This window comes from Condylostylus longicornis, unplaced genomic scaffold, assembly GCF_029603195.1.
Source record: "Condylostylus longicornis isolate FDR11 unplaced genomic scaffold, ASM2960319v2 ptg000034l, whole genome shotgun sequence".
NCBI lineage: Eukaryota > Metazoa > Arthropoda > Insecta > Diptera > Dolichopodidae > Condylostylus > Condylostylus longicornis.
Genome location: NW_026578003.1, coordinates 1,971,972 through 1,993,312, shown reverse-complemented (window position 1 = coordinate 1,993,312; position 21,341 = coordinate 1,971,972). Strand labels below are relative to the sequence as shown.

The following is a 21,341-nucleotide window of genomic DNA, read 5'->3' as shown; positions in this document are numbered from 1 at the left end:
TTCATTATTTTCTGTGTTGGAATATATTAATTTTTTTACAAAATCAAATAAAATCATAGCTAAATTTAATTAATTTTTTCTTTTATTATTTTTCAGGTAAAAGTCACTGTTTTAGATAAAAATGATAGTCCACCAATTTTTCGTGATATACCATTGATTTATAATGTTAGTGAAGATTCTGGTGTTGGACATTCAGTTGCAACAATAAGAGCATATGATCCAGATATTAAAGGAACTTTAACATATACAATGATTGATGGAGATGATGGAAAATTTATTTTAGAACCAGATACTGGAAAATTAATATTACGTGATGCATTAGATAGAGAATCAAAAGAAATTTATAAAATAAAAATTCGTGTAACAGATGGTATTCAAAGTTCTGAAACAATAGTTAATGTTCAGGTAATTAAATTATTAATTAGAAACTATTATTAAAGTATTAATTAAGTACCCATTTCATTTTGCATATTTATTTGTTATTATTTATGAAAGTTCCTGACCAAAAAAAATTTTATTTGAATAAAATTTCTAAATATTTTGAATATGCTCAATCAAAGAATAGCTAATCAAGACTCTAAAAATTTCAATTATTGACAGTAAACCATGCTACTAAAACTATAAAGAGTTTTTGAATTACACATGGTAAATTATTTTTTTTTAATTACTTAAATTTTTCTTCTTTTATTAATTTCCCAAAAATAAATTGATCAAAAGTAAATAATTTTATGTAATAAAATCTGTACATTTTTTAATGTTGTGAATTTCTCACTCAAATTACAGAAGCAAGATATGCCATTTCACAAATCGTTGCTATGATCGATTGTAAAGTTTTGTAACAAAAGATGTCCACGCACTAATTTTTGTAAGAGAGAAAATTAACGCTCAAAAAACAAGAGTTTCTTTGTTTAAATTCTCTTCTTTTAAAATTAAGTTTAAATTCTCTTCTTTTAAAATAAGTTTTCATTCGATATTGTTTAACAAATATACCTTTTCAGACTGAATCATACCCTATATTACAAGTTCATCCCCTAACATCTTCTGATATTAAAGATTTTTCGTAGATTTTTTAATAATCTTTTGTTGACAGGCCAATTAACTACTGGAGAAAGCCAGGCTACCCATGTAAACGTCTAGAATAAAATTACAAAGCTACGCTTAATTTTCTAAAAAATTGATTTAAATTTTATTCTTTCAATTTTTTTTTTAAAATAAAATTCATACTAAATGAAGAATTCATTATTTTTGAAAAGCATTGCCAAAAAAAAAACGCATTCTCATCAATGCAATAAAAAATCTTTAGAAAACGTCAACTTACATAAAGTTTTTTTTTATTTTTATCAGATATTTTGTATCTCTGTACTTTTATCCTTTAGCAAAATTGAAATTATTCTCCTTAATCGGTATAATATCAAAAATCCAAGAAATTTACATATTTAAAACGTTATTTTTAATTTATTTTTTATGTAAATTTTTTTTTTTTTTTGCTTATTATTTTCAATGTAAAATAATTTTTATTAAGTACTTTTAATGTAAACTTACAAAATATGTTTTTTGTAAAATCAAATTTGTTGGACATATACAAAATTCTAAACACGTTTAAACGATTTTCTTTTCTTATCTTAATATCCCTAGTATTATCAAAAAAAAAATTAATGCTCAATTTCCTTGTATGCATATTATCAACAACAAAAAAAAAATTTATTTAATATCTTATAAATATAATTAATAACGTTAATTTAAGAATGAATGATGAAAAAATAAAAAATTATTTGCATATATGGTACATTCCCAAAAAAAAAAAAATTTAAAGAAAAATGTGTCTATTAGTTTTACTCTGTTTGTTTGCCTGTACATCTTTTCATGAATCTTTAGAAAGATTAAATTACAAATACATTTAATGAATCTTCCGTGTTACAGCTTTTAAAAATTATGGAATTGCAAATTTTTGACAAACTACTTTGTTTAAAGCTAAAGAAATTTAAATATTCTGTATGAAAATCAAAAATTATGTGTAATTTTTCTATTAAAATTTACTATAAGGAAATGTCACATTTTCTTATTGACACTCAAAATTAACCGTTATCTCAAACAGATTTTTCGATAATTTCTTGAGCAATGTTTCTCTTACTCAGCAACTTAGATGTTTCTAAAATTTCAACAGCTTTTAGATATCAAATCCATCAATATTATATTAGAACAAAATTGCTTTACATCTTCGAAATTTATACAAAATTATACGGTAAGAAGAGAATTATTTCAATAGATTCTCTTCAATACATATGTAGCTCTAAAGCTATGCAAAAATACAATTTCTAAACTGAAATTTTCAAAAGCAAATGTGCTAGTTTACAAATCATGGGTTTGATTGACTATACATTTTTTATTTTCTTTCTTACTTTTTAAATTAGCTACACATATGTTTAATAAAGATTCTTAAATTTCATTCATATAAATCTGTTAAATTATAAATTATATACAAAATATTTATAAAATATATTGAGAAAAAATATGAAAGAAAAAACAAAATAATTTTTCTTCTTCTTCTTTTTTTGTTCTCTCTCTTAAATCTAATACAGATCCCTAATTTTGATAAATTAAACATGTTTATTAATTATATATTTTATAAATTTTCTTTTCAACTGACTTAAGGGTAACAATTTAACAAAGATCTTTATAATAAATAATTGTACACCAATATAACTCTAATATATTTTTTATATATACCCATCATACAGATATGTATAAGTTTGTATAAAATGTTTATATATAGTTACATTTTGATTGACTCGTTTAAGCTTCAGCTCTTTTCTTTTTTATTTTTTAAATTCTTATGTTATTTTCATTTTAAAGCTTTAGGCGATTAATAATGGTTTTTAAGAAAAAACATTTTTTTTTTTTTATAAAAATTTCTATACATTATTTTACATAAACTCTACAGTATACTTAAATATAATATTTATAGTAATATTTTTAAATGTACATTATCGGACAAAAATAAATGGATATTTTTTGAATAAAAAAAAAAATTGTTAAAATAGCACTGTTAATCAAATTCGTTTTAAATCAATATTGTGAATTGAATAAGCTGCCGATTTCATCAAGAAATCTTTATTGAAACTTTATTAAAATCGGGAATGTGAAAATTTTATATTTAAAATTTATAAAAATTATTCTCCTTTCTTTCAAAAAATTAATTCAAAAATTATATTATAATCATTAATTATTTCAAATCTTCATAATGCCGATTTGAAAATAATATAATGAACTATTGATTTACGACATCTACATTAAAAAATTAAAAATTTGTTAGTACGCTGTTGTTGCGCAAAATATCAGCTAAATTAAAACTTTTTATATAACAAGAAATAATTTTAGATGATTCGCCAATATTATAAATTTTCCATTTGCAAAAAATTCCATTTAAGCTCAAAAAAAATACCATTTTAATTAAATGCAGTAATTTCACCCAGTAAGACAATGTGACCAACAAAATTCAATTTATTTACATAATCTATTTTTGAATTATTAATTAAATTAGTCTCTAAATGATGCTTTTCAGTTTTTATGTTTGAAAAATTCTCCAAATCCTTCAAATATTTCGTAAATTCTCCAAATTCCTTTCGTTGTGATTTTTTTATCACTGAAAATTAATTCTCTCTTTAATTTAATACATATAACACTAGCTAAAGTACTAACTGCGAAGTACAATAAAATTATTCTACTCAAAATTTTGCCTATTATTTTATACAAACTCTTAAATCGCGATTCATGCGTGCAGTTAAAAATAAAATATCAATTAAAATGGAGTGAAACCATCTGGGGCTTTACTGTATGTATTGAATATATTGTCTCTAAATTATAAATATGTCAAAAAAATTTAAATTTACTTTTTCTACTTCTCACTATAAAAATTTTTCAAAAAATTAACTTTACTCCATGTAATTTTATAATTTAATTAAAAATTTTTATTTTATGCAAGTGCATACATAAATATAAAATATAAAGAAGTGCATATAAGAACTGAAACGGAGAATATGTAAATTGTAAAGAAGCATGTATATATATGTAATTATATATGTATGTATAAATGAATGTATATAATAATACTTCATTAAAGTAACATTTTCATCAAAATTTATTTTTTTTTTTTAAAGTTTCTTTGTTCACATATTGCTCTAATTTTCCTTTCAAGACAATATTTTTTATAGCCTTGGGATATGACATTTTTCTTCTTTTAAAATTCAAGAAAAAAAAATAAAATATAAGAAAATGTATAGAATAATCTAATTAATCTTCGAAAGAAGCACTATTGAATTATAACAGATTTAAAAATAAATTTAGTTTTGAAAGAACAGGTTTCTTTAAATTAATTATAGGAAGCTTAACTATACCAAGACCACATAGTTAAGCTTCCAAAACATCATCATATACAGAAAGATGGTTTTTTCACACAAAAAAGAACAGCAACAAACAACAACAACGATAATTTTGCATTCTTTTTAAGTTCCGTTTTGAAAAAAAAATTTCTTTCATGAATATTGATTGATGAGCACTTATGTAAATTTATGTATACGTACAAAAATACATACATATGTATATATACTTTTAAGAATTATAGTTCGATAACATGAATGCAAGAATAAAACAGAAAAGCAGTTTTCTCAACTTATCTTTTATAACAAAAATTTTTATTTTTCACAAACATGAAACTTTAAAATTTTGTAACATGTGTCAAATTCATTTTGGTCTTCTTATAATGCAACAACAACAAAAATGAAAAATGTCAATAAATAATTTTCAGGTCAGCAACAATTATTTTAATTGTTATTGCATTATTGCTATATTCTATATACTTTTATACATACTTATATAATATTGTAATATTCGAAAAACTGGGAAGGACAAAAAACCCAAATGAAATATTTTATAAATCAAAATTCCTCTTAATAAATTAATATTTTAGAATCATATACCCAGTCATAAACCAAAAAAACAGAAAAAAACTTCTGTCAAATTATCATTGTGGTATTAACGCCTTTTTTTTTTGTTATTCAAATTTTAGGTTACAGATACTAACGATAACCCACCAACATTCTCTGAAGCTGTATATTCATTTGATGTACCAGAAAATGCAGTACGTGGTTATCAAGTTGGTAAAATTATTGCAACTGATCGTGATCTTGGTGATAATGCAATTATAACTTATTCTGTAATATCGGATTGGGCTAATGATGTATTCAATTTACATCCTCAAACTGGAGTTTTCACATTAACTGCAAGATTAGACTATGAAGAGGTAATTATTTTTTATGATATTATTATTTAAAATTGTAACTTTAAGAAATATTAATGTAATTATAATGATAAATTAAATTTCTGTTAAGATACAAGCCAATAAAATCAAAAATCATACTGTTTTTAGGTTCAACATTATATTTTAGTAGTTCAAGCACAAGATAATGGTCATCCAAGTTTATCTACGACAATAACAGTTTATTGTAATACAGTTGATTTAAACGATAATGCACCAATTTTTGATCCTATGAGTTATTCGAACGAAATTTTCGAGAACGTTCCGATTGGTACGAATGTTATTACAGTTACTGCAACAGATATTGATTCAGGTATACGATATAAATAATTTAATTTTTGATTTTGTCATCAAATTTTCGCTGTTATTAAATAATGTTTTTTATACAGGCTTTAATGGGCAAATTGAATATTCGATCATTGCGGGTGATGATAAAAATGATTTCGATATCGATCAAAACGGCACAATACGAACAAAACGTACTTTAGATCGGGAAACTAAAAATTCCTATAATATGATAATAGCCGCGAAAGATTGCCCCTTGGAACCACAACAACGTCTTTCTTCTACAGTTCAAGTAAGTTTAATTTTTGTTTTGGCTTGCGAAATTTTCATTAAATTGCAATATTTTATAGGTAACGGTAATAATTAAAGATATTAACGATGAATCACCAGTATTTATTTCATCGAATGAAACAAGTATAATTGAAAATACACCATTAAATACTATAGTTATGGCATTAAAAGCAATCGATCATGATGAAGGACGCAATGGATACATTGAATATCAGTTAGTTAATCCAGAATCTAATATACCATTTAGTTTAGGAGCTGTTGATGGTCTTCTTAGAGTATCAGGACATTTAGATCGTGAATTAAAATCAAAGTATATAATTGATGTTAGAGCAAAAGATCGTGGTGAACCACCAAAATCAACACAAACACAAATCATAATAAAAATTCTTGACGAAAACGATAATAGTCCAGTATTTGATCCAAAATTATATAGTGCATCTGTTGCTGAAAATGCTAGTATTGGAGCAATGGTATTACAAGTTTCAGCAACTGATATAGATGAAGATGCTAACGGACGTGTACGTTTTATGATTGCATCAGGTGATGAAAATCGTGATTTTAGTATAAGTGAAGATTCTGGTGTTATACGTGTTGCAAAAAATTTAAATTATGAAAGAAAATCACGTTATGTATTAACGGTTCGAGCAGAAGATTGTGCAACAGAAGCATTAGAAAATGAATTGAATGCATGGAGTAAAAATGGTGGTAAAAATAATGTTGGTAATAGCAATACAAATAATAAATTAAATAATAAAATTTCAAATAAAAGAAATGAAAATAATAAAATATCAAATAAAAATATTTTACCAAATGGTGAAAATGTTGGTAATAATAATGATAATAATGATAATAATGGTAATATTCTAAGAAGATATGATACTGCAGAATTAACAATTGTTATTACCGATATTAATGATAATCCACCAACATTTTTAGATTCACCATATTTAGCTAAAGTTATGGAAAATATAATACCACCAAATGATGGTTATGTTATAAAAGTTAAAGCATTTGATGCTGATACACCACCATTTAATAATCAAGTTCGATATTTTTTAAAGGAAGGTGATGCTGATCTATTCCGAATTAATTCATCAACTGGTGAAATTTATTTACAAAGATCATTAGATCGTGAAATGCAATCCGAATATATTTTAACTATTGTTGCAATGGATACTGGTAAGTAGAAAAATTATTTTTCATAACATTTATATCTCATACATTACAAAACTTATAGAAAAAAAAACGTAGTACATAATAATAAATTGTGTTGTAAATGTCTTTGACTTGTAGTCTTGTAGTCTATTCATAAACCGGTTTGATTTCTATACATTCAATTTTTGCCAATAAAATTCTCTAATAATTAATTACAAAACTATTATGTTAAAGTAAAATTTTACAGTTATAAACTTATATAAAATTATATGACATTTCCAATGAATTTCAATGAATTTTAGTTTCAAATAATATTTAATAATTATATTGAAATTTAACAAAATACAAATAATTATAAACTAATGTAAAATATTGCATAAAAGTCGGTTTATTCCAAAATAAAATAATAACATTTTGTTAATAATTAAAAATTGTGAATTATATATTATTTTCATTCACGTTAGCATTGTGAACTTCAACTCTTAATGAACTTTAAATGCCTCATATAATTTAAAAAAGAGAATTTTTCGTATAGCTAGCTCGAAAAAAAGCAATTCTTACTTGAATAAAATTTTAAAAAATCAAAAAACAATTAATAATAATTTGACTGATTTTTATCTTAATCGGAAATTAAAGAAATTTTCTCTTTTAATTACAATATTTTAATTTTAATTTTAAATTATTTTAAATACAGATTTTTTTGTGATTAATAAGAAATTACAACAAAAACAAAAGGAGAAATGAAAATTTTATAAGATTTTAAAATTCCATGCTGAGAGTGTCATTCAATTAGTATTTTATATAATTATTATGATAATTTGTATGTCATAACCATTAAATATTATTAATATTTCGAATAATTTATTTTTATTTAATTTAAACAAAAAAAAATTTCTCTTTCAAAATCAAGATTTTCATTATAACTTTTTTTTTATTCTACATTTAATTTTTTTTTTGTTAATTTTTGTTTTTATTTTTACTAATAAATGTAAATTTTTGTTTTAAATAAAATAGAAAGGTAGTTGTGAAATACTCGTAAGCATTTTGTATGAGTATTGCCATGCAGTTACATAAAAATACATGCTAAAACTTAAAATATTTAAATGACAATGTAAAAAATATACTTATGTATTATAAAAAAAAAAGAAAGAAAATTCAAAATTTGAAATTTTTCTTTATTTTTTTTTATTATTCTATAACAATTTGGCTTATCATATCAAAAAGAAAAATTCCTTTCGAATTTAGTAACAACAACAAAAATATAAATGGAAAACCTCATTCTACTGTTGTAATCATTTTTCGTACTGATAATCTTCATTTTCCACTATATGTCCAAAAAGAATTTAGTTTATTTCGACCCGGAAATAAGGCCTATTAATTTTAATTTTAATTTTTTTTTTTTTGTACATTTATTTCTGCTTTCTTTTTTTTTTTTATTACAAACAATAGCAAAAATTTTCCAGCTCTTAACAATTTCTATATAATTTAAAGGTTTCCCACCATTAGAAACGCAAAACTTATGTATACATTTTTGTTCATACATTTTGTATGTATGTTAACAAAAAAAAAAAAAAGCAAAAATAATAAGAAAAAATGCCATAAGCCTAGATAGAAAATATGAAGCGATACAGAAAAAATAAAATAATAAAAAGAAACGGCAAACGCTTCTTTAATACTTTGAACAATACTTGTAATGCATTCCATTGCAAAATGGACCTTACCAATACCATAACACGAAAAAAAAATAAAGAGAAATGAACAAAAAAAAAAGACAAGAAATTGTTACTAAAATGAAATGGCATTATTAATCTCTATTGTTTTAAGTGCAGTTTTTACATAACGCAAAAACAATTTAACGCATTTTTTTTCTCTGTTACAACAAGGGATACCAGATTCACCGTGTTCCAATTGCCATATTAATTCATATGCATAATATCAACCCCAATTTTTTTTTTTTTCATACTTTTTTTCGTATTTTCTTCTTATTTATTTTTAATTTATTTTTCTGTAAAATGCATTCAAGTTTCTATTTATAATCGGTAACTCTTGCAGCTACTTACGGCGATTTATATGGAATCCAATCAACAAATAAACAAAAACAATAGTTTTATGACCATGATTTATTTGACGAACCTGAACATTGAGCTTTTATTTATTTTATAAAATTCTAAAATAATCATGAAAATCACACACAACGACTTTTGTCTTTGAATTAGGAAGTGAAACAAGTATATTGAATCATCGTAGCATTAATTAAAACTAAATTTCCAAATCCCTTGCATTCCTTTTACATGTTATAGTATATTATAACATTGATTGAACACCACACCTTAGCCTTGCTCACTTACTTGATAATTTCAATTTAAAAGAAAATAACACTAATTTTTTTTCTTTTTGAAGAAATCAATCTGGCAACTTTTATAATAATATCGGTAAATTCTTTAACGTTTTTATTTTTGTTTCTCTTTAAATATTTTTATTAATTTTTTTTTTCCTGTTTTTCTGCGATTTTACCAATTTACTTGGGTTTGATCTATACACATAACTAAAAAGACCAGTGGCGCATTGCATCTCATCTCATCTATTTCTTAAAATGTTCTAGAAATAACACCAAAAACATATGTACATATTTTACAAGGCATTGAAATAGTAGCATCCACCTTAACAGCTAAAATACAGTTGTGTTTATCAATGTTGTTGACCAATTCAAAAAAAAAAGAAACTGAAAAAAAAAAACGAAACAACAACAACAAAATAGAATATTCATTTTTTTTTATCTTTTTTTGAATTTGTTTTATTTCTCTTTCTATCTTCCTTTTTATGCTGCATTTGGTATGCACATTATGTACATATATGTGTCTCTTTTCTTCATTTTTGAAGAGTTGATGTTGAAAGTTTTTCGCATTTTCTTCATATTCGTAAAATGTTATCTTGATTACACGCGGTTATATTACATAAAAATAGAAAGAAATGCATAAAAATACAAAAAAAAAGTTTAACAACAGAAACTTTTGCGCACATTTTCTTCTTATTTCATTTCTGTATGCTGCTGTTGCTCACTAACAAGCTAAAAAGATGCTTTTTATAGCGCAAAGTTAACTGAAATCAACTTTCTGTTGTATTTTCTTCTCTGATCATATCAGTTGAACTGAAATTGTCTTTTTGTCTTTTCTACGCGGAAATGAAAAAACTAAACGAACGAAAAAAATAAAATTTATTTCTACTAAAAAAAAATTTAAAAAAAAAAGCAAAAACAAAAAAATTATAGCATTTTTACTTGAACTATAAATTTCAAAAAGAACAAACAACAACTAAAAAATAATAACAGCAATAAGCCAAACCAAAAACAAAATCGTTTGTTTCGCATTCTGCTGTGCACTATTTGATTTTATGCTATGTTATTTCAGAGATAAATCATATACCAATAAATTGTATGTCCACTCTGTTTATATATTATCCTCATCTAAAAAAAAAAATTCTTAAAGGGCGGTAATAGACAACAAAACAAAAACAAAAACCAAAACCTTCATAAGAAAAACAAAAGCCATCACTATCAAAATAAAACAATACAAAAAATTAACAGCAAAATAATAAGATAAAATGCTAGAATAAGAGATAAAAAGCTTAAACATTGTAGGCGCTTTTAACCTCACGAAATTAATGTTATTAACGACAATAAACTCTCATGAAAGTTAAAATTTTGTAGGCGATTTACACGCTTATTAAGAGCTCGTTAATTTCCTAAAAAATGCAATAACAACGACAATATTCTATTATTAGAGATCAGAAATAATGTGAAACCATCATCGCATCAGCGATATGATATGGCGATACTTGAATTTAATATTTCCTTCAAAATTAGTTACAATACATGCGATATACGAACGTTCTTTTACCCATATTTATACAAAAAAAAAAAATAACAATGACTTTAAAGATAATGTCATGTCAAACTTTTAAATAATAACCAACAAAAAAAAAATTTTATTTGCTAGTAAAAGAAAGAACATTCATTATTTTTGTATTTTCCTATTGCACATGGAAAATACAAAAGTACTGATTTAAGATAGCTATTTGCTTTCCTAACATATGCACATACGTAAAGAATATATATATATTGATAAATATAATATAAACCATATTTTTTCTTTTAAAATTTTAGGATCACCCCCATTAACTGGTACTGGAATTGTTAAAATAATTGTGCAAGATATGAATGACCATAGTCCAGAATTCGAGAGACAATCATATTACGTGACAGTACGAGAAAATTCACCTATAAATTTAAAAATTTTGCAACCACTTGCAATTGATAAAGATTCCGGATTAAATGCAAAACTCAAATATTATCTTAAAGGTGATAAAGTTGACCGTTTTAAAATAAATTCAAATACAGGGGAAATAACAACAGCAGCAGTATTGGATCGAGAAGAAAAATCAATATACTATTTAACGTTAATAGCACAAGATAGTTCACCAATTGAACAACGTTCAACATCCATAAATATTACAATTAAAATTGATGATGTTAACGATAATTCACCACAATTTAGCAAGAAGAAATTCGAAATTAATTTACCAGACCGTATAAAGGCGAATGAATTTGTTTTTGGAGCTGAAGCTACAGATATTGATACAGGTGACAATAGTAAAATAACGTACTCAATAAGTGGTCGTGATGCTAACATATTTACAATTAATAAATTAAATGGTGTTATCAAAACAAATATACAACTTTCATCAGATACACTTGGATTTAATTTCAATTTAATGATACATGCTGAAGATCAAGGTATTGAAAGGAAAACAGCAACAGCAGAATTAGCACTTTTATTGCAACCAGCAAATTTATTTCCACGTTTTTCCTATATATCAAATATACAATTTGTTTTATCAGAAGATGTTGTAGAAGGTCACACAATAACAAAAGTTACAGCAACATCACCCAAAACTGGTAGTGCAAGTAACATAAAATATTCGTTTGCTGGTGGTAACGTTGGTAATGCACTAAATATTGACACAAACACAGGTACTGTATCGGTGGGATCAACTGGTTTGGATTATGAAGAAATGCATCAATATGAGATATGGGTACAAGCTGCTGATTCTGATGAGCCTGCCCTAAGAAGTGTTATGTTAATAATTGTAAATGTAACTGATACAAATGACAATCCACCAATAATGGAAAAAATGCTTTACAATACTGAGGTATTAGAAGAAGAAACTCCGCCACAATTTATTATTAAAATAAAAGCATCTGACAAAGATTCTGGAGTTAATAGTGAACTAACTTATCGTTTAATTGATGATCATGAAGGAATTTTCGAAATAGATGCCGATACTGGTGAAATTTATACAACAACAAAATTAGATCGAGAAGATATTGCCATGTATGAACTAGATGTAGAAGCAGTTGATCAAGGAATGCCACAACTAATCGGAAAATCTACTGTTATTGTTAAAGTTTTAGACAAAAATGATAATCCACCGAGATTTACACGATTATTTAGCGTTAACGTTACAGAAAATGCTGAGATTGGTAGTTTTGTTATTAAAGTTACTTCATCCGATCTTGACGTTGGCATAAATGCTAATGTGTCATATACATTTGCTCAAAATCCTGGAAATAAATTTTCTATTGATTCAATATCTGGAAACGTGACTGTTTCTGGAAATCTAGATCGAGAAATACAAGATGAATATATATTGAAAGTTACAGCGTCTGACGGTGCATGGAGAGCAGATACTCCAATAACAATTACAATACAAGATCAAAATGATAACGCACCTGAATTTGAACATAACTATTATAGTTTTAGTTTCCCTGAATTACAAACAGCGACATCATTTGTTGGACAAGTGATCGCAACAGATCGTGATAAACAGGGCCCGAACTCCGTCATATCATACTCTTTTAAACAGCCATCAGATTTCTTTATTATCGATCCGGCAACTGGAGAAATATTTACGAAACGATCAATTCAATTTAAACATTCTCAGATAAAATCATCCCCCGAAAATACATATTCATTGAATGTTTTAGCAACAGATAATGGAAAGCCACCAATGTATTCTGAATGCTTAGTCAATTTAAATGTTGTTGATGCCAACAATAACCAACCAAAATTCACTAAAAATAAATATTTATCACCAGTACCTGAAAACGCTAAAGTTGGTCAAAAAGTTAGCCGTGTTGAAGCTACTGACGACTTAGATTATGGTGTAAATGCTGAAATCGATTATATGATAACTGGTGGAAATGGCTCCTCATGGTTCTCTATTAACAAACATGATGGTTGGATTACCGTTTCCAGAAATATTATTGCAATGGACAATACTCTCTATGTTATCAATGTTCGTGCTACAGATCATGGTGTACCACCCAAATATGATGAAATTTCTGTTGAATTAATTGTTTCTGGAGAAAATTTATATACACCTCAATTTACAGCTCTCAGTTATCAAGTAATAGTTCCAGAAAACGAACCCATAAACTCAACAATATTAACCGTAAGTGCATCAGATCAGGACCACGGCCCTAATGGCATAATACGTTATTCAATATTAAGTGGGAATGAGAAGAAAGAATTCTCAATTAATTCGGAAACTGGAGCAGTTACAATATCACAAGCTTTGGATTATGACACTGTTCAGGAATACCATTTAAATATTACTGCTAAAGATTTAGGATTCCGTCCAAAAGAAGCAATCGCGATGTTGACTGTGATATTGACGGATGTTAATGATAATGCACCACAATTTGACGCAGTTGAATATCATGCATATATAGAAGAAAATAAACCACGAAACAGCTTTGTCTTCAAAGCTAAAGCCACAGATAAAGATTCACCAAAAAATGCAGTAATTCTTTATTCTATAACTGGTGGAACAGGAAGAGATATATTTGCAATAGATTCGAAAACAGGTGTTATCACTTCATTAGTCAGCTTCGATTATGAGGAACAAAAATTGTATTCTTTGCAAATACGAGCAGTTAATCCTGATTCGCCAATGTCGAATTCAACCAAAATAACGGTTCATATAGTTGGTGTAAACGAATATTTTCCCAGATTTATTCAACCCGTTTTTCATTTTGATGTTTCAGAATCTTCTGAAATAGGATCATTTGTTGGAACCATTCAAGCGGTCGACAAAGACGCTGGTGACGACGGCAAAGTATATTACCTTCTAGTGGGCTCTTCCAATGACAAAGGATTCAGCATCAACCCAGTTAGCGGAAAAATTACAGTTTCACGTATTTTAGACAGAGAAACTCAAAGTAGAGTAGTATTAACAGTAATGGCGAAAAATCAAGGTGGAATTCGTGGGAACGACACTGATGAAGCCCAGGTCATTATTACAATTCAAGACGGAAACGATCCGCCAGAATTCACACAACCAGAATACACAGCAAAAGTATCTGAATCTGTGTCGATTGGTACTAAAATTGTACAAGTTAAAGCTATTGACAAAGATATTCGGCCACAAAACAATCAATTCAGTTACTCCATTATCAATGGAAACATAAATCAAGCTTTTAAAATTGAGCCTCAGACAGGCGAAATTGAAACAGCTAATCAATTGGACAGAGAAAAAACCGATACATATAACTTAATTATTGGAGCAATAGATACTGGACTTCCACCGCAAACTGGTACAGCAATGGTAAAAGTACAAGTTCAGGACGTCAACGATAATGGCCCTATTTTTGAACCAAATAATTTAATAGGATATATATCTGAAAATGAACCTACTGGAACATCAGTTATGACTCTTCAGGCTAGTGATCCAGATCTCCCTCCAAATGGTGGCCCATTTACATATTATTTGACCGGAGGTAAACATAGATCGTTTGTGAATGTGGACAAATATACTGGCTTAGTGAGAACTCTACAAAGTGTCGACAGAGAAACAACGCCAAAACTTGAATTTAAAATCGAAGTTGAGGATAATGGCACTCCTAAAATGAGATCTCAACATATAGTTAACGTTAATGTTTTAGATCAAAACGACAACCCATCTTCACCAAGATCCGTAACTGTAATGGTGATGATTTTAAATAGAAATGTTCCAAATACTAAAATTGCAGATATACATCCAAATGATCCTGATATAGTTGGAGATTATAAATGTCGTCTTAATTCAAACAATGGAAGTCCAAATTTTCATAACTATTTTACAATACCAAGTAAATGTGATTTATATTCAACGTCAAAAATAAATCCTGATGTCAGTTATACGTATTCCATTCTTGGAAACGATGGACTACATGGCGATGTTTCATCAACTGTAAGCATAGAATTCAGTTCATTCGACAATGGTACCATTGCAAATTCTGTAACAATTCGTATAGAAAACGTAACAGCTGAGAGTTTTCTATCAATGCATTATCACAATTTCATTGAATTAATTAAATCTTCCTTAGAATATGGGGATCAATTAGTGCTTTACAATATAAGAAAACTTGACAATACCACCAGTTTTGAAGTTTATATAGCTGTAAGAGCAGCCAATTTGAATTATCGCCCCAAATCTTATGTTGTAGAACGACTAAACATTAAGCATGACTCATTGGTAAAATTACTCCAATTGCAACCCGAAAATGTTATCATTGGTTATTCCCCGTGCTCTGGAAAAAGTTCCAACACTTGTAGTAATAATGGTGTGTGTACAGAATCGATGCGTTATAATGACAGTCCCGAAATGTTTTACAACATCATTGATAGCAAAAAATTAATTTTTTCTGCACCGCCAATAGCTCATGATTTTATTTGCAAATGCCCTGAGGGCTTTGTCGGACAACAATGCGAACAAAAGCAAGATCCATGCTCACCAAACCCTTGTCAAGCCAATGCCGAATGCCGTAAGCAAGGAAGAGAATTTCAATGTATATGTCCGGTAAATCGAGAAGGTCGTTATTGCCACCTGGAAAAAGGAGATTTATGTAAACAGAATCCTTGCAAAAACGGCGGGTCATGCCAAGCAAGCCCTGATGGCGTGTCGTACTTTTGTTTGTGCAGACCAGGCTATAGAGGAAATAATTGTGAATACTTAACCGACTCATGCAGACCAAACCCATGCATGCATGATGGTTTATGTGTCAATTTAAAACCTGGTTATAAATGCAACTGCGTCGATGGGCGTTATGGTCGACATTGCGAAAAAACAACATTTGGTTTTCAAGAACTTTCTTATATGAGCTTTCCATCGCTTGATACAGGTACTAATGATATCAGCATTATTTTCGCCACTACAAAACAAGATGCCTTATTGCTGTACAATTATGGTCAACAAAGTGGTGGAAGATCTGACTTTATTGCATTAGAACTAGTGAAGGGAAAAGCAACATTTTCCCTTGGTGGATCGAGAACAGCCATAACTTCTGTTACTATTGGTGATGAAAATCGGAGGTCTGATTGGAATAAAAATTTGGCAGATGGAAGTTGGCATAAAATTACTGCTACGAGAAACGGAAAATTAATTTCGCTCAGCGTTTCAAAATGTATAGAAAACGGTGATGTTTGTCAAGAATGTAAACCAGGAGATAGTCAGTGCTATGCTGATGATATTGGACCTACAGGGTAAGTAAATTGATTACTAATTTAACAATATGGAAAATAGATTTCTACAAAAAAATTTTTGTTTTAGGACTTTAAATTTCAACAAACAGCCTCTTCTAGTTGGAGGTCTCATAACAGCGGATCCTGTATTAGAAAGGCCTGGTCAAATTCATTCAGATGATCTAGTTGGGTGTGTTCATAGTGTTTCAATTAACGGTCGCACCCTTAACTTAAGTAATCCAATTCAATCACGGGGTATTCTTTCTACTTGCAACAGAAAAAATAGTGGAGGCCCTTGTGCACAAGGTCTGCCTGATGATCCAACCCAATCAGTTTGTGGCTCATTCGGAACATGCATTGATCGCTGGAACACAGCTTTATGTCGATGTGGTGCTCATCTATTATCTCCAGATTGTTTTAACTCATTAGAACCAATTTCATTAAGTGACGGAGGATTTTTGGAGTTTAAAATCTCAGAAAAGCATCGAAGAATGCAGCTTTTAGATAATTTATACCATACAAATAATATTTGGTCTTATGATGTAGAAGTGGCTCAGCGTCGTAGGCGTTTTACAATAGATAATAGTAATATTACTGCTTTATCGCAAGTCTACGATCCACCAAAAAGTATGAGTTTACTTTTCAAAACTGTTAGATCAAATGGCTTACTACTTTTCGCTGCTACAAATAAATATTTTACTTCAGTTGAAATTAGAAATGGAAAATTATTCTACAATTCTAAGCAAACAACTGCAGTCAATATGACTATTAATAACCCAGAAACAATATCAGATGGAAAATGGCATAACGTTACTTTATTTGTTGAAAATAGAGTTCTAAGAATTTTAATTGATAACTCAGAAGTTGGCGAAGAATTAGACGCGGCAGGTGTACATGATTTCTTAGACCCATACTTAACAATGCTTTCAATTGGAGGTGTTCGAAGAGAATATATTAACTCAGAAAGTTCTATGGTGCAAACATTTCAAGGTTGTTTAGCTAATTTTACAATTAATAACGAAATTCAACCATTTAATGGATCTGGAAGTGTATTTTTTGAACGATTAACAAGGGGAAGTGTTTTTCAAGGTTGCTTAGACATTGCTGGTGTTGATGTAGCTCAAGTTTCAGATCCCCTAAGCATTGGAATAACTTTAGTTATTGTTTTTTTCATAATATTATTAGTTGCAATTTTAGTTTCTTTTGTGGTTTTTCGTGTTAGAAAACAACAAAAAGAAAAATGTGGTGGACCTGGTGGTGGGCATGTATTACAAGCAAAAACAAGTCACGGTTCAACTCATATAACAAATGGAATTATGTCATCTGGGGTTGACTGTGTCATAACAAGAAATATACACAGTGGTGATGTTAATGTCGGATACCACGTAGAAAATAATGACATCATACGAAGAGGCGGCGAAGGTCATCACTTGGTAGGCCCTGAACTAATATCAAAGAAATTTAAGGAGAGAGATATTAATTCGGGAGAACATCAACGAACTCAACGTCCAGACATAATTGAGAGGGAAGTTGTAAGTAAAAATCCACCTCATAGAGATGAACATCATCAGCCTATACCGCCACCAAATCAACAACTACATCCACGTGATTTACAAAATGGAGCTGTTGATTTAAATTCTGAATATCCAGAACATTATGATCTGGAAAACGCAAGTTCTATAGCTCCTTCGGATATAGATATTGTTTATCACTATAAAGGTTATAGAGAAGGTGGCGGGGTACGTAAATATAAAACAACAACTCCACCGATTGCATCTTTTGCTCACCATAAGCATCAATCAGCAACACAGCAGCAACACCGTCATTCACCACATCATGCTGCTCCATTTGTTCCTAGAGTGCCACCTCAGGGCAATAAATCAGCATCAAGTACACCACGACAACATCAAAGTACACCATTAGCACGATTATCTCCTAGTTCTGAATTAAGTTCACAACAACCTAGAATTTTAACACTGCACGATATATCTGGGAAACCTCTTCAAACCGCTTTATTAGCGACTACATCCAGTTCAGGTGGTGTAGGTAAAGATGTTTTACATAGTAATAGTGAAAGAAGTTTAAATAGTCCCGTAATGTCACAATTATCTGGTCAAAGTTCAAGCGCAAGTCGCAAAAATCCTAGCGTTCCAACTGTAAATTCACAAGAAACAATGGGTTTAACTGCTGACGAAATTGATAGATTAAATGCAAGACCAAGAACATCTAGTTTAGTTTCAACACTTGATGCAGTATCGAGTAGTAGTGAAGCACCACGTGTACCAAATGCTGGACATCATTTATCTTTAAGTGTACATCATTCAACTGTTGATGTAGATGAACATAGTTCAACTTCAACTGATGAAAGCGGTAACGATAGTTTTACATGTTCTGAAATTGAATATGATAATAATAGTTTAAATGGTAATAAATATAATAAAAAAACAACAGAAGATGAACGACGACAAATAAATAGTACAAATGGTTCAAATAAAACACCAATACCACAAGCTCCATCATCATCTTACGGTGGTTTTGATTCATCATTTCGTGGCTCATTAAGTACTCTTGTAGCTAGTGATGATGATATATCAACACATATGGGACGAATATATAATCGTAAACAAAATAATGGTGCACCATCATCTTCAGCAACAACTTTAGGATGGGATTATTTATTAAATTGGGGTCCTAATTATGAAAGTATTGTTGGAGTGTTTAAAGCACAACTACCAGATTCTGTCGTTGATGAACATTTAGCAACATCATTAAGATCACCACCAAATAATGTTACACAGAAACCATCTGAAGAGTATGTTTGAAAAAAATTAATTTTAGGAAATTTATAAAAAAAAATACATATATATACATATATACTAGTACATAAAACAAAAATTTTTTATTTCAATTTTGTTTGAAAAAAAAAAAGATTTCAACAATTGAAATTTTAGTCAATATTTTTGTTAACTTTATAACATAACAAAAAAAAACATAATAATTATATAATATTGTAAATACCATAGTTACTAAAAAATTTTGCATTTTTTTTTTCTTATAAGTTTTATATAAATTTATTTTTTTTCCCATGATTTATATAAATGAAAAAATATGATTTTTATATAAGTAGGATAAAAAATTATTAATACTCAGATAAATTATGATCACCTTGTATCAAGGTTATATTGTTTTTTTTTTTTATATAAACTCTTAAATTAACTTAGCAAAGTAACTAAATTTTACAAGTTTGTAATAAAGTAAATAAAAAAAATAAAAAATTTAAAAATGGTTGATATCTTATGTACAAATAATAATAATTTAATGTTTTCAAAATCATCTCTAAAATATAAAATTATTAGAATTTTGTAGTCTTTTCGCATTCGATTTATTTAAAACACTACTTTGTTATCTAAATTTATATTTATTTTCTATAATTATGTTCTTTACATAAAAGCTCTAAATTATTATAATATTAAATTTATTCTCTTTATAATAATTTTAAATTATACTAATTCTTTATAAATATTTCATCAATTTACTTATTAAATAGCAATTTTATTGTACTTGCAGCAATAAAAATATTACAATTGGTCATTTGAATTTAAGTAAACTTAAAATTATCGGTTTAGATTATGTATTCTAAAAATTTTCTCTAAAAACAATTTTAATTTATCATACATATAATGTACATTAAAAATAACTTGAAACAAATACAATCGTCTAATAAATAGAGCACTGCTTTTTTTTTTGCGAAATGCCAAAGGTGCTTAATTTTTTCATTACCACTTACTTCTTCTATATATGCTACTTTTCAGATATCTATATATTGTAAAAATTTTAATGCTATTTCTTAAAGAATAAGGATAAATTCCTAAATTCAGTAATATTGGTTAGGTATTTAATTTTTCTTCATTTTTAATTACCGAATTTTTCAAATCCTTATTATTAAAATAAAATGTGTTATTAAAGTGAATAGTCTAGACAAAAAAAAATCAATTTATCACAAAGTAAAAGAAAATTTTAAATATTTATGTATTTAAAAAAAAAATTTAGATTATACTTAAAATTAATAAAAAAAAATTATCTAAATTAAAATTATTAATAACAATAAAGAAAAAAATATACAAAAAATGAAGTGAAACTAAATGTATAAAACGAAATCTTTACATAAATGTATTTTGTATTTAATGTTATTTTAAGTAAAAAATTTTCTTATACTTTAATAAAATATTATAATTATATAATTACAAAGAGAACAAAAACAAATATTTTAAAGTGCTATACATACATATATATATATATATATATATATATAATTTACACATATTATGTAAACATAAAAAAAATTATTTTTTCAAAAAAAAAAAAAAACAAAATCCTTTTTCGCCATTACGATAATTTAGTAATGAAAAAAATTAATTTTAACACTACTGAAAATCGTCTTACTTTAAAATAATCTACACTATTACATCAAAAAATAATTATAATGAAAAATTTACAAATTCTTTACATTATCGTACATTAACCTTATATCGTAATTTTAATTCAAAATTGCATTTACCTTTATTATACAAAAGTTTTGTATTAAAAAGTTCATTTTATTAATTAATTTTAATATTAATAAATTGAATTATTTAATACAATTTAATTTTAATTTACTGCCTACGAATATGTATTTTCAAAGAAAACAAAATTGTGACCGTATTTTTTTTATAAGCCTTATATAATTTAAATTAATT

The 21,341-nt window shown here is 27.3% G+C and overlaps 1 protein-coding gene across 1 annotated transcript; it reads left to right on the top strand.

Moving 5' to 3' along the window:
• Positions 1-211: 211 nt before the first annotated feature.
• LOC129608728 (cadherin-related tumor suppressor) lies at positions 212-19,589 on the top strand. Its single transcript, XM_055520403.1, has 8 exons — positions 212-405; positions 5,066-5,299; positions 5,426-5,627; positions 5,704-5,891; positions 5,950-6,569; positions 6,759-7,069; positions 11,208-16,626; positions 16,694-19,589. The coding sequence occupies exons 1-8, from the start codon at positions 250-252 to the stop codon at positions 19,425-19,427; spliced, it is 9,864 nt and encodes a 3,287-aa protein (XP_055376378.1). The 5' UTR covers positions 212-249; the 3' UTR covers positions 19,428-19,589.
• Positions 19,590-21,341: the final 1,752 nt, after the last annotated feature.

Bases quoted from the DNA above. Each gene is read 5' to 3' on its own strand.
- LOC129608728 (XM_055520403.1), top strand. From the start codon at position 250: ATGATTGATGGAGATGATGGAAAATTTATTTTAGAACCAGATACTGGA. The intron at 406-5,065 runs GTAATTAAATTA...TTCAAATTTTAG, and splicing joins AAACAATAGTTAATGTTCAG to GTTACAGATACTAACGATAA. The intron at 6,570-6,758 runs ATTGAATGCATG...TAATATTCTAAG, and splicing joins ACAGAAGCATTAGAAAATGA to AAGATATGATACTGCAGAAT.